General features: G+C 37.6%; 1 protein-coding gene across 5 annotated transcripts in view; it reads right to left on the reverse strand.

The window, feature by feature from the left end:
- Window positions 1–15192, reverse strand: part of CARMIL1 (capping protein regulator and myosin 1 linker 1) — a 187131-nt gene that overhangs the window by 66991 nt on the left and 104948 nt on the right. For all 5 annotated transcript variants that reach the window (XM_053947615.1, XM_053947607.1, XM_053947591.1 and 2 more), the window contains exons 13-20: window positions 14580–14683; window positions 12579–12656; window positions 12387–12463; window positions 11351–11455; window positions 6126–6195; window positions 1752–1833; window positions 335–434; window positions 193–247 (exon numbers count right to left, since the gene is read on the reverse strand). In XM_053947615.1, coding sequence (XP_053803590.1) covers window positions 193–247; window positions 335–434; window positions 1752–1833; window positions 6126–6195; window positions 11351–11455; window positions 12387–12463; window positions 12579–12656; window positions 14580–14683 — 671 coding nt within the window. The remainder of the gene's footprint in view (window positions 1–192; window positions 248–334; window positions 435–1751; window positions 1834–6125; window positions 6196–11350; window positions 11456–12386; window positions 12464–12578; window positions 12657–14579; window positions 14684–15192) is intronic.

The raw sequence follows: 15192 nt of genomic DNA on the forward strand, positions 1-15192 counted from the left end.
TTACAATCTAAAAAAAAAACAAAACAAAAAAAACCCAAAAAACCCAAACAAAACAAATTCAAAATGTTGGATGTATCTGTGCAGGGTTGTGATCAAATCTTATGCAGCAAATTAACACAGTGAAGAAAATTATCAGAAACAGACTGTGAGGATACAAATACACATGATGATAGTAGGCAGAAAGATACTCACTGAATCCTCGTCTTGAATCATCTGAACTAAATTATCAAGTACTGGAGTGAGATTTCTGAGGGAAGAAAAGTTAGGAAGATGATGAAATCAGCAGTTTCTCCTCATCCATTCTCTTGTTATTTAGAAGAAAGAAAATCCTTACTTGGATTTCATGTTGTTAAAGTTTTTGCCTAACGCCAAGTGTCTTATCGATCGGTTTTTACTAAGCCAGACTACAAGGGTTGAGAGGTCAGATTCTAGGCCTGTAAAGAATCAGATTAGGTTAGGAATTAAAACACAGTTTCACAAAACACCCAGACCAGGTCCAATTACTGATGCTATATTCAAGTAATTATATCAGTGTACTAATTTCAAAAATGTGTGGAAAAATTTCCATTCTTCTGTCTTTAAATCTTTCTCTCATTAGTGCCTCTGCTTTTCTATGAGAATAAATGCTTTCTCTAAAATAAACCCTTTAAATCTCCATGCTAATCAGCTATTAAAGGCACCTCTCAGAAACACAGAAGAGAATTCAGTCCCTTATCCACAGTCCAACCACCCAAGGGTAGTTCCTCGCACTGTCAGGCAAAGTTTGAAGTTCCTTGGAGAATTCTGAAATAATGCTAATCACTATCTTAGTAGAGCTGTGTACCAACAATATTTCAAAGCCTTCAAAAGCCTGCAAAAAAAGCTAACATAACACACTACAAATAAAATGACCTGAAAAACAAGGCAAATTTTATTCTACTCCTGAGTAAAAGAAAATTAACTTTACTATTCCCAAGCTAGTTATGTATTTGAGGAGTCCACTAGCTAGACTACAATGATTTCAAATTCAGATTCACAGCATAATTTAGATTTCAAATATCTGTCTTTATTTAGAAAAACAAATCTTTTTGCCTAACTGGGCTGGATCAGTAGCTCTCACAGCTTTCCACTTGTCCATCCCACTCTTCTTGGGCATTCCACTGTACTGGGAATCTCTTTCTGAAATACTTTTGCACTTGGCTGATAGAGGGGGAAACACAGCAGGTGAATTCTTCCAGTTCATACATCTACACCTTGAATCTGCAAGATGAGAAGCGAGCTCATATTCCCAGGAATACCTGTGCTAGGAAGCACAGAGACTCCAAAGCAGAAATATTCAAAGACTTATTCAAAGACTTTTCCAAAGACTCAAGCAGGCCTTTTCTGACCTGAAGCTCTTGACTCTTATCTCCAGATTTTCCCCCTCAGCTTCATTCAGTATCAGACCTTTCCCTTAGTTCTTTCACTACACTTCCAATTTTCATTCAGCTTCGCATCCTCTTGTACTTAAACCTAATTTACTCTGGATCTAATATGAGCTCGGTGCCATTATTTTATACTGGTGTGTTACACTGATCTCAAACAAAAAACTTATGAGGGTGCAGTTAAGTATTTCAACGTTTCTTAGTAAGAGGTCTTGGTCTGAGACATTTCCATAACCAACATGGCCAATAATTACAAAGCAAGAGCAACCATCTTTGGTTACACTGAGAGCTGAAACAAAAAACATTTCTTGACTTGCACAAGCCTCCGTTCCTCTTCTGTGCACTTACCATTGTCTGAAATATCTAGGCTGGTGATATTGTGTATTTCTGCTATGCATCCTTCCAAGACTTGTGCACCTCCAGATCTTAACTAGAGACAAAACATCATCCATTTTTGCAAACTAGTTATGGTTTCAAGATCACACAGAAGACAGTGGTAGGAGCTTTGTGAATACAGAAGGCACTAGCAGCAGCAAAAACAACAGCAACAGAAGAAGTTATAGACATCAAAATGACAGCCTATGCACACATCCCTACTGTTCTCATCCTTACTCTCAGTATTTGCATACAAATGAGAAAAGGGACTCTCTTTCCTTTCTCTTAAACTACCTCTCAGCCTTTAAATGGGGAAAATACTTAAATGGTTAAACACAGCAAATGCTTTAGCACTTTTGCTGGGCAGTGCCTGAAGGACTGGGGTGAGCATTCTCTACATGAACGGCCCAGGACATTTCCAGTGTCTGGTGATAAAAAAAAAAAAAAAAAAAACTTAGACCAGCCTATCAGCTTGCAACACTGGCACCCTTGAACTCCACTACAGTCAGGCCTTACAGTGAGCATCTTCTTCCAGATCTTAGCACAATGCTAAGGTGCCCAAAAGATAAGTGGGGGGCATACAAAAAAAACCCCTCAATTAAATTATGCCTCCCTGTTGCTGAAAAGAAAATTCAAATAATCCAATTGTAAAACAGCCATAAAAGACAATAAACAAGAGAAAACTGTAATATAGTCATTCTTAAGAAATAACAATAAAAGAAAAAAAAATTGCAACAAGAACAAAAATGCCTGGCTGCAAAGTATCAATTATGATATTATTAATCTGAAATATTACATGACTATAAAAGAAATGTCAGGATTTAATGAAAAAACAATGAAATGGTCTAGGAGAAAACATCAACATTAAGAATTAAAGAAATGAAATCTTACACACTTATTTACTAATGCTACTGAATTAACACAACCTTTTTTTTCCAAAGGAGCAAAAGCATTTTCCTTTTTTTTTTTTTTTTTTGCAGCTATGCACATTTATACAAGGTGCATTTCTCTTTATAAACATCTCCCAGTAAAAGATTTTAGCTAAAGTGGAAAAAGATGATATGGAAATTTTATTTTTCCATTTTCTATCTTCACATTATTTGCTTCAAAAAGAATGGAAAGCTTTTTCAAACCTCTTCAAGGCTTTTTCACCTCCTGTGCATAAAAACCGTGTAATACTTTACTTAGTTCACTTACTTGGGTAAACATCCTGAATCTACCTGCTGATATTTCTGTGGACCACCAACTTTTATCCATGCTATAATTAAAGAGCCACAAATGCCTTCTAGAAGCATTTTTCAATAAAGACTTGATTTGGCACTTTTTGGAAAGTTTGAGCTATATGATGGGTTAACAAGCAGCTGAATAACTTGACCTGAATATTTGGAGAATGGTGGTAAAAGACAACACCTAAATCATAAATCACATGAGATTTTTGTGTGATAAATGTGTGAGAAGTACAGAACATAAGGCACCTTTCCTCCTCTCCATAAATCAAAGCCTGCCTATCCTTCACCTCATCCTCTCAATAAGCAGTCATATTACAGGCTGCATTGGGGCCAGAAGTGCTGCAAATTTAACTCAACTTTATTTTAGTAAGACCATTTATAGCATTTGCTGTATGAAAGCCAAAATCATTCAGTTTTGCTTTGTGCTGCTTTCTCAGTGTGGCTCACCACAAGACAACCATTTCACACAGAGTGTCACATCTACTACTGTAGAATCTATGGAAGTGGCAGATCATACATGGAACTGGATTGGTTGTTGGTAGGGTAAAGTTCTATGCACTAAAATTATACTCACAATAGAATCCAAATGCTCATTGCTATATATACTTTGAGGGCTGAAGTGGACAATTTTTCAGGAGTAGCTTTCAATCTTGTACCAGATAACTCTACATTCAAAATTTTAAATATATAAACATTTCATGAGCACAAATGGTGATATCTAGCTGATCTGAAAGTGATGGCAAAAATTCCACTTTTAGGATCACAATTTGCTGCAACTGTGTTAAAATATTATGCACATAAATATATATATATAAGCAGAGATGAATTGAAGTGCTGCTTGTCAATGTGGTCATTGATACTGACAAAAACACCCTCTGCAACACCTTCTATATGACATACTTCTGAGACTACAAAAAAAAAAAAGCTCTTATCAGAAAATGAAGAATAATCCTTCTACAATTAAAAATGCCAAGTGTGTTCAAAGCTATGAGGTACTAACATGGGAAGGGCAAACAAAGCTGCTTACTGATTTAACAATTAAGGTAAAGCATGGAGGGTACTTACACAGTGACCAAGCTAAGGGAAGCAGAAGGGAAAAGAGTGAAATACATCAGTGCTGAGCAGGTAGAAATAAAAATGTAATTTTCATAGTAAAAAATAATTAAAAAAAAACAACCAAACAAGCAATAGAAAATGATTAAGCTTGGAGATAATCTACCAGAAAATTATGGGAGCAAATGAAAAATGGTGGGAGAGGGAAGGAACACAGATTTATCCTTCCAAACTTGAGTACAGCTTGCCTGATGCAGGAAAGAAGAGGGCAAAGCTGAAGCATCAGCTTTATAGCCCCCTAGCAGTGTGTACTTGCAGGAACTGGGAGTAGTGGTGACTGGCTCCAAGCATCCCACCACTCTCTTTCCTGGTGTATGTTACCCTGCCCAGATCCCAGAGGGTCAGGGAGAGATGGAGCAAGATCCAGAGGTGATGGGCTCATTGAGAGCACTCCCAGCTGCTGGCACATCAACTTCCCTGCTGGTGGAAGCAGAACTTCTTTCCAAAGCACATGAGAATGGATAAAGCTCAGTGATGGGGAAAAAAAAAATGTTAAGGGAAAGATCTAAGGAAGTGCTGTCAGTTTGGAGGGACCAGCTACAGGGATGCAACACTGAGCTGGGCAGGATTCCTTCCTTTCTGTCACAAGAGTCAGCCATGACCACAAGTGCTTTGGTGTCCAATAAATCTCATTGCTCCTTGAAGGGCTCTTTCACATCCCATGCTGGGTGTTATATCATTAAAGGGTAATATTTTCTCTCCTGTCAGCCCTTGTTGATTTACATGCTAATTTATACTCTTATTTTTTATATTTGTGTTTTATTGATTTATTCATTTAAGGCTATGATCATAGGACTTAATTTTTATTATGTTAATTACTCCTCCCTTTTCCTTCCTTCCTCTGAAAGATAAATTATCATCCGTGTGACCCCTCTACTCAGAAGTCAGAAGCATATATACTGGACTTGAAAGCTTTTCTATTTGGAATTTACATCTAGTTCTCTTCAAAGTAATAATATTTTACAAAAAGTCTAAAATATCAGAAACTATTATATGCATTCACAATTATTTGGTTTTTTCTTCATAAGGAAGTCTGTGCACATTTCAAAAGCAATTGACCACAAACCTAAAGGCAAGGATTACTGCACTCCAACATGGTTATCAATATTGCATATTTTCTACCTAAAGGGAAACCACTGTATTTGCAGGCACTTCTAGAACAGTTAATACTCAGAGGGCCTTGGAAGTATCTAACAAATGGGAAGCTTTCTTTGCAGCTTAAAAATCGAGGAAGTCAGAGAAGGCCTGAGCATAAACTGGTTCATGTTGGTTTTGGCAAGAGTCCACCACAGTTCTCTACAAAATGACTTTGCTTCAAGTGGCTTCTCAGGGTTGTGTCTGATCTTTTCAAATTCTGCTTTAACCGTGAAGGAATCATCCTGCAAGAATATGGGCAATCCTGGGAAACAGTGTGCACAGCAAAGCACAGGGAAGCAAGAGGAAACAAGATCAGTTGCCACAACTGTTCTTACTTATTCTAGAGGCCACTCTTACAGTGCTTCTTATGTTAATAACTTTTACCAAAGTACCTTATTAGCTTGAATTGATTAATTGATTAGGAAAATAGAATTTCTCCCAAGGTTAAAAAGCAAACCTGCAGAAGAGGAAGCATGCCTTCAGTTCTGAAGGAAGACAATCTAAGAGAAAACATGCCTTCAGGGCATGCAGCTTCCCTAGAGCCATTCAAATTTGGGCACCTTGGAAAATCCTGCTGCTAATCACAGCTCCAGAGAGCAGAAGCTGCTAAGCATCCAACAGGCTGGCTCAGTGTGTACTACAGCTGCACTGCAAGGAGGATTTTGCTAGTCAGGTGCTTTGAACCTCTGTACTCATTATTTAGGATGCTGTAACATACATCCCAACTTCTACCATCACTGCTTCTATGAGTTCTACCTTTCTTAAAACTTTTGACTAGGAGAAAGAATATCTTGCCCAGTGGATTTCACAGGAATTCTAAAAGCTTGTCACTGCACATTATGAACACATCCTGATAAATATTCCTTACCTCACAGCTACTGAGGTCTAAAGACACCTCCTTCAGATTGTGATTGCAAGCCAGGCCTAATAAAAGCGCTCTGAAAAAGATAAATTTTAGAACCATTTAAAAAAAATAAAGAGCAGCTTTACATCATCATCTAAGTGATCACAGGTTAATACATATATAAAGCAAAGATTCATTTCAAAATGACACCAGCTGAGCAGTTATTTCTTAAATGATAATGGCACACAAGCCTGCAACATTCAGAACACTCCAGGAGCTTCAAAAACTGCAGGGATGTAAGGCTAATGAAGAAACTCTAAAGTTAATGCACCATCAACATTTAACAGCATTCATCAGAGATAAATTTTCTTCAACATTTTCTTTCAAAGAGCACCAAATGGTCAAAACTGGAGTGCTCTGTCATACAACCATACAAACTCTCTGATTTTCCAAAAATGTAGGAAAACATTAGGTTTTTAAAATAACGGAAGATGCCATGCAGGCATTTCAGTCAGGCACAATGCCTGTAACACTCAAAGGCTGGAGCATGTTCCAGTATCACAAAATTCTCCATGTCCACAAACCAACAAATATTTACAGATTTCAAAATGACATCCCTATGCAATGGTATCCTTTGCCTTTAGACAGACTGGCAGACACATGAAGTAATGACTAATTATGGTTTTCATAAATCCACTTTTAAAAGTTCATTTCCACATCTAAAAGTTAGTGTTAATATCACACTTATATTAATACTGTCAAATCAGAAAGCACAACAGGATGTGTAATAGAGAGGGAACAAACAAAATCTGTGTATACCTTCTAATATCTTCAGAATAGATGCAGCTTTGAATTAATAATTCAACAGAGAAACAGAAGGGCTTCCTTCTCCACCTTCATTTCAGCCAAAAGCAGCTAACCAAGTGACTGATGCATGCAGATAAAAACCAACCCCTTCTGATGAGCCATTTGTCTACACACTTGCTATGCAAGTAATGTGTCAAAGCGACATTTGAAATGTGTATGCCTTGGGCAGATTTTCATTTAAACCTATTTATATCTTCTGTCCTGCAGGTATAATCAGACCTTCCCTATTAACAAAGGCAAATGTCTTGTGCTTATTTACTTAAGCTATTAATATATAAGGGGGGGCAAGGTGGGGAGGAAATAAAAGTTCTGCAACAGTTCTCACAAATTTTTAGATGATCTTGTCTATCTTTCTTACCCAGACATGTTTTTTATTCAGTCAGTCTGGCTGATGGTAAGTTTGCAAAGAGCTTCCTAAACATTTCCAGGAAATAAAAAAATACAGTGCAAGCATAAAAGAAGCGCAGATTAAAAAAAGACATACAGTGCTGCTTCAGTTGTACACTTTTCACAGGAAGGAACAAAAAGGGTTTTTTCCTAACCTCTTCCTTATAAATTCACCCTAAGAAAATCCCCTTATTTCTCAATTCTTTGTCATGAAAAAATCACCAGCCTTAAAAGGACCTGAAGCCAGACATCTTATACTTACACTTGGCCACTATGTTTAAATCACACACATGGCAACACATGGAGAGGTCTTATCAACTGTGTATGATGCAGAATGCAAGAACTGGCCTTGTAATTAGCATTTGCATGAGAAGCATATCAGTGACTTGTCTTGTTACAGCACTGACAGACCAAATTTTTGGCAATGTCTGTAAAATTCAACACAAATGCCAACTTATACTTCAACAAGGGCAAGAGTACAAACTGCCTCCGTTAAAAAATGGTGGAAAAAAGAGTGAGCTGCAAATGGAGTATTAACTATATTACCTATGTACAAGATATACCCTCTCTCCACCATGGCATCCTCATAGTACAGCTTTATCAGCAAACTTACTCCCTGAAAGGCTTGATTTCCACTCTCCAAGCAAGTTCATGTCCCTCACAGACTACACTGATTAATCTTTAAACTCACTGAGTTAGCACATGCAATTAAACGTACCACAACTGTAGAGCTAAAGGAAGCGTATAAAGAAATCAAATAACAATTAATTAGGGGAATTTGGAACTCAGGATGTTAGGTATCTGCATTTTATCTATCTCTTTTTTCTGTAGGCAGGATTGATCTTGAATCACACATTCAACTTGGTGACTTCTGGTTCATGGACACAAACCAGGAACTTCTCCTTTGTCACTGGACAGCTCCAATTCCAAAGTTGTTTTTTTTTTTTATATATGCTGGTGAATGATGCCAGGAAAGTACTGTTATGATACCATAGTTTTAATTTATTTTCTTCCTGGTGCCATCTCTCATGTACTCTTGCAATCTTGGCAATGACAAATAAGTCTGCCTGAAAAAAAAGTGTATCTATCTTCTTGTGTTTAACCAACACTGTGATCTTGATGGTTCTGGAGAAGTTTTGTAATTCTTGCACTTAAGAACAAAAGGCTAAGCAGCTGTCCCACAATACACATCCTCAGTCCTTTTAACACCAGATTAACTTCCACAGGACATTTTTGAAGTCGATTAGTCAAGCCATGTAGGATTTGAGAGGTAATGCAAGGTGTCCTGCAGATGAAAGTCCTCTGTAGTGACACACTCAGCTCAAACTGAATGAAAAATTTAGGTCAGAGAAAAAGCACATCACAGAAATTACCAAAAAGTACTAACAGCTTTTGTCATACCTCCCAGGCAGAGGTGAACGCTGTCACCAGAACAAAAGCAGTCCAGGCCAAAATACCAGACAGCTGAGAGTGGCATGGAGGCTCTGAGACCATTCATGTCCAGCTGGACTTTGCCTCTCCCTGGAGCTTTCTGTCTAGTGAAAGAGCTTTCTGCTCTCAGCTCATCCTATGCTCCCCATCATTGCCTCTTTACTTCCACCAACACCAGTCAGGCAAGTAACTCCCTCCAACCCAATTCAGTCAAATTGAGCCAGATTATCTTAAATATTACCAGAAGCAGTTTTTTGCTAATGCCTATTTTGACTGAAAAGGACTAGGAAGATACCATTTGCTGCCCAGCTGGCAGGCAAAGGGTCACAAGTTTTTGGGACAAATTAATATACGAACATCTTTCATGAGCACAGGCAATTGTACAGCACTCACCTGCTCAAATTCCTCATACCATATGAGATACTAAACATGACAAGAAGAGAACCTTAATGAACCTTAATGTTTGGTGCTTCTCACCTTTCCTAATCTCTGGGGATATATTCAAATGTTCCACAGTATTCTCTTTTTCCTGTCAAACCAATACTATCTTCTGTAATAGTCACATCCATCCTTGTTTTTTTTCCCCTGCTGCCGTCCACCATAGGATCAATAGCTCTAAATTAATCAGAGTCAACCATGTTTTAAAAAAATCACCTTCTGTTTGAAAACACATCTGTACCACACCTACCTAATACTGGCAAAGTCTAAGCAAGCACAACAACAACCAAGAGTATCACACAGAACAAAGTGAAAGGTCAGAGCTAAAATGGCTCCTGCAGTTGAATATGGATTTCAATCCACTGCATCCGACTTAACCAACAGGGTCTTCTCACAGATGCCAAGCAACAAGACAAGAGGCCACAGACAAAAACTGATGCACAGGAAGTTCCACCTGAACATGAGGAAGAACTTCTTTACTGTGCAGGTGACCATGCAAGGAACAGGTTTCCCTGAAATGTTGTGGAGTCTTCCCCACTGGAGATACTCAAGAACTATCTGGATGCAATCCTGTACCAAGTGCTGCAGGATAACCCTGCCTGAGCAGGGAGGTTGGACCAAATGACCCACTGTGGTCCCTCCCAACCTGACCCATTCTGTGATATTGTACTGCCTTCTTTAATACTGACCTGCATTAAGGGAAAAAACTCCAAAGCTGCATACTCTACTCTTTCTGCTGTTGCACTTGTCACTCTTCCCTCCCTTAGCTTCCTCCAGAGTGTATCAAAACATTTCCATCCATCCCATTCTCACTAACTACTTGTTGCCCTGATTTTTAAAAGTGTTAAGTTTTGTTTTATATTTCCTTTGAAAGTCTTAAATTTCTCATAAAACTTCTTCAGCCTTCTGATCTGTTTACATATTTCTACTGGAGTTCTCATGCACTGTTCATGTAAATAATAATTGTTTTGCATTCTTCTTTGTGGGAGAAGAGAATTGATGGACTGTTGGTTTGACCAGTGTGGCTGGAGAGGTGGTAATTCCATCCTCCACTCCATGGTCACCTCTGGAATTCTATAAATATCAGATGCTCGAATAAAATGCTCTCTTCTTTGGCTTTTGAATTTACCAAGTGTTTGTGTGCTTACTTCGTGTCCAGTAGTGACAACTACTCTTTACATCCCACATCTCCAATTTTGCCATCAGCTCCTGTCCATTAGATACTCCCCATTCCCCTTCCCCTCAGAAGGCAGGCTCCCAACAATACAAGGATACCTCCATGCACCTACATCCATATTAAGATTGCAAAATAGGTAGTGATCGTGTGTCTAGATGTCTGCTACAGATAAGGTTATGTGTATTTTAACACATATTAGTTAGGAAGATGACACTTTGAAAAGAGCCCTTTCTTTAATTAAGCCAAACAAAACACCAGTATTCTGCCACAATTACAGAATGGCCTATCTAGACTAGAACTATCTCTCTAGGCCTATCTTGACTTTAAAACACACTTTTAAATTTCATGTCTGAAAATTTCAACACAGTTCAAATCCAGACACATCACAAGAAGGGTGACAGTGCTTCACAATTTCCCTCAGCCTGCAGAACCTGTTAGTCACAGGCTGGGTGACATGCAAGAAGACTCATTTCACTCAGCATTCCTGGAAACGGCTGCCATCGTCTCCTCCCCTGAAAGGAGAACATAGCTCTGTGCAATAGGATTCTCCTCCCAAACACTGCAACAGGCTCTGTTTCATTATGGCTGTTGCAATAATGCAGTCTCAAAGGAATGGCGCTCACACAAGCCTATAATCCCATTTCACTGTGGAGCAGTTTTGTTCGTAAGCCACAAAGAAAGAAATATATCCCAGAAAATGCTGACAGAAGCTAAACAACTGTGACATTCCCAGAGCAAAAAATATGATTAATAGCCTCAACTGTGAGATGGAAAGAACATTTTATGAATGTGTGACCATCACAAATAATATCAATAATGTACAATAGGGAAAAAAAAAAAAAAAGAAGAAAGCAGAATTCTTTCCCCTTCCTTTTTAATATGAGGTACTCATACAACAACAATGCAAACTAGGTTTTAGGCACAGGAGAAAATGAAATTAAATTCTTACTTTAGAGGCTCAGGAGGGAGTTTAGTTCCTGAAAGGTTAATCTGCATCAAAGCAAGTGAGCTGCTGAAAAACTGTTTGAAGGAGGGAGGGACTTCTTTTCCTTTTCTGTAAGTAAACAAATTTATTAAGAAGTAGCATTTAGACACTCCTCATTCCAATAAATACTGAATGCAAGCCATCAGAAATGTAATGATCTTTTAGGGTTTAATTGCTCTACCTTCAGCAGTTCTGTAATCAGTGGCTCTCAATTAGCTTAGAATTATAATGTCATCAAAATGTTGATTCAACAAACAATCCTCACAACTGCACTGCTGCACAGAAGACATTACTATCTACCTCCTGTTTGGTGAACTACAAAGAATGATCATTTAGATCTGGTTAATAGGGAACATACTTACATCTCACAAGCAGAAGATCAAACAAGACATGAACAAAACCCTGAAATTGCTTTTTCACCACTAGAAATAATTTCTCAATGCTAGAATACCTTAGCATCAATTAGGTGTCATCTTTGATAAGGACTCAAGGCTTCAATCTGAAGAAAATGGATGCTAATATTTTCTACAATGCAAGTACTCTAAAAAGTAAATGTTCAATCTCAAAGACTTTCAAAGGCAGTTCCTCCCAGAAGAAGACAAAACAGGAAAAAAAGCATTTGTAACCATCACCAAATCATGAAAAATGCAAACTTTAAAAATCATATATAAAGAGGAATCAAGTCAGCCTGACTTCAAAGTGTGATGCTATGCCCTTTAGAGACAAAAGAGATATAGCTATAGACTTTCTGCTGCATCAGTGCTACACAAACAGATATTAGACGAGGTAGCTTATTTTACAGACCTTTAGCAAAGAGCAGAAAGGGAAAGAAAATAATTTGCTTAAAATAAATAGTACCTACTTCATCGAGCACTAAAACTTCTAAGGCTTTATAAAATAAGTCTTAGATTTATTCTTAAAAAGAAGGGTGCTACATATGCACAAAAAATAATAAACTAAAATACTGCAGGAATTGAGGGTAAGGACATTTAAATCGTACCTGTGAGAAAACAGAGTCCTTGAGAGGCTAAGAACAGCTAGATGCTGAAGACATCCACGAAGGAGGGCTCCACACACCTGGTTCAAAATACGAGCAAATCATTTTACTTTATATTAACCCAAAAAAGTACCTAGGGATAGAAGGTGGGGAATGTTTCCTTGGCATTGAAATAGCAACAAAAATGGTCTTTACCATATCTAGTGCACACTCCGTGTTGGATAAATCCAGATGAACAAGGGCATTTGGCTGGGCCAAAAAATTGTACAGGCTCTATAATTACAGGTGTAAGAAAGAATTAGAGGTGTTAATTTTTATATTATGACAACTGTTACTGGATCACTACCTGTCATTGCATTTTCAGCTTTTACTATAAAATCACCTGAAACTTCACTTAATCAATACAACCTGTTTTACTTTTGTAGGCTATCATTCTTTTTAAAAAATAGTGGGAAAATGGAGCTCAGACTACGCTTACCCAAAATTTCTCTTAAAGCACAGGTCTTGAGTTATTGCATTTAACTTTCACAGCAGATAATAATTAAGTAAGATGATAATTAAACAAAGATTTGTGATGTCACTCAGACTGCTGTTACACTTCAGAAAGGCTAATTGGTTCATAAGTTAAAGCCAGACCCTTTAAGCATGAGGGAAGCAATTAATTTGCATCTGAAGTCAATGGTTATTCTTGATATCAGCTGCACAATACAGGTTTAAGGGAGAATATAGAACCAGTAACAAGATTTTAATATTAAGATTTTAATATTTAAGATGGCTTTAAGTGCTGCCTAGAATATGTCATGTAAATGTTAGCATATGTAAAACTTCTTACTATACACTGTTTCATTTTGGGCTCTTTTTAGTCTCAGAGAGCAACACAGAAAGATAAAAGTGTGACCTAATTCAGAGAAAAGTGGAAAGCTCAACTCCACATGAAATCCAGCCAAACAGCGCACACTTAACATTTCTAAAATAGATCCATCTTCCCAAAAATTAGGTCATTTTGCCCCTATAACTACAATGCAAGAGAGGTCCTCACTTAAAAAATTTCCGTGCTTTCCTAGGGTTTATTTTAATTGCTAAATAACAGGATTTCCTTGCTCCTGTAATCTTTATCTATGAACCATCCCTCTGATAGGCTAAGAAAAGCCCAACTTTCTGCATTTATCTCTTAAAATATTGTAGGTGGACCTTAGGTTTTTTTAAACACTGCCTGCCAAAGATTTATTTATTACATTTTATTTTACCTTCTGTTTTTACATTATTGACTATGTTATTCTCTCAGAGTAATTCACTGTGTGTCTTTACTTACATTTAACTGCTTATTTGCTACCTTTAAAACCCTGTTGTCCCACTGACCTTTTCACCTCATGTCTGAAAAGGCTAGTTCCCTGAATATGCTGATGAATCTGCAAGTAAGACATGTGAAAAAGTCAAAAGTCATATCTGACTGCACTTTAAATGATGAGATTGGTTGACCATAGTTTTGTATCTTCTAGATGTTCAATACTTAGAATTCAAAACTTGGCAGTTACATGCACATAACTTTTGATGTGAAAGTGAAATGCAAATGTAACAGTCAAAAAGTGAGTATATACAAATTGAGAAGTAAGTGGATTTCATTATGGAGGAAATAGAGCTCCACCTTCATGGCAATTAATAAAGTGAACAAAGGAGTCTAAAAAATAATTACATTCTTCAAAGAATCATGGGTTTCAACAGCACATGTCAAGGAGCATAAATTTATTTATACAAACAAAAATATTGAAAAACAGAAACTAATTCTTTACAAGTCAAAAGAAATAATTTGCTTCCAACCTTTCAATGAAAAATTTGTAATGCTCTTATCATTAAAAAGATGATGAAGGCTTTTTAATGGCATTTTGCCACTTTCAAACAGAACTCAGAGAGAAAGGTAAATTCACTGAAAAACAGTGGTATCTTTGCTCTTTTCTCATGTATCAGCAGAAGCCAAAGACTAAAGGCATGAACCAAAATTATGTGGATTTTAGTTGTGTGGAATAGTTCTCTGACTTTATACCAAAGAGTAGAAACAAAACTGTTATTTTCTATGCCTACTAAAACTCTATGGAAATAAAGGCCAAAAAGGTTCTAAACCAAAAGGTTTTTGCCTTTCTCTCAACCGTGAATTAAAACGTGCATTCATTATCTCCCCGGTGAGAGGAAAGCGCTTACTGAGAGATCATCTCCGCGGAGCGCGTTCCCTGAGAGGTCGAGATAGACGAGCGTGTTGGCGATCAGCGAGTTGGCACTCAGTGACTGGGAAAGGCTGTTCACCCCTGCCAAAAAAGAGGTCACAACTCAGCTGAGCCAGCTCCACACAAAACTGGCCCAGAGCCTGCAAGCGCACAATTTCAGTGAACACAGACACACACAAATGTTTATAATGACCTCCAATTGCCGTCACTGTACAGCAGCTGAAGAATTCAGATCACCAGGCAGATATGAGACCTTTCCCTGACACAGCATGCCCAGTTCCACCTGGACCACATTCTCCCAACTTCCCTGATGGAGCCACAGTGGGTTATATGTCCCAGATCCAGGATGTATCCAGATCCATTTTCAAACAGATTTTAAAAACACAATTAAGCCAGTGTCTTCCTATAAACAATTATATTTAGATATAACTATCTGTGGAAGTAGATGTAAGCATATGTGGAAGACCAAATACATTAACAATTATAATTGCCAGAACTTCAAAAGCGACTGACAAGACCTAGAAATTAAAAATATTTCAATTCATGTATTTGCCTGTAATTTCATAAAAATAGCTAATTAAAAGTACCAA

Source organism: Vidua chalybeata, chromosome 1, assembly GCF_026979565.1.
Source record: "Vidua chalybeata isolate OUT-0048 chromosome 1, bVidCha1 merged haplotype, whole genome shotgun sequence".
Classification (NCBI taxonomy): Eukaryota; Metazoa; Chordata; class Aves; order Passeriformes; family Viduidae; genus Vidua; species Vidua chalybeata.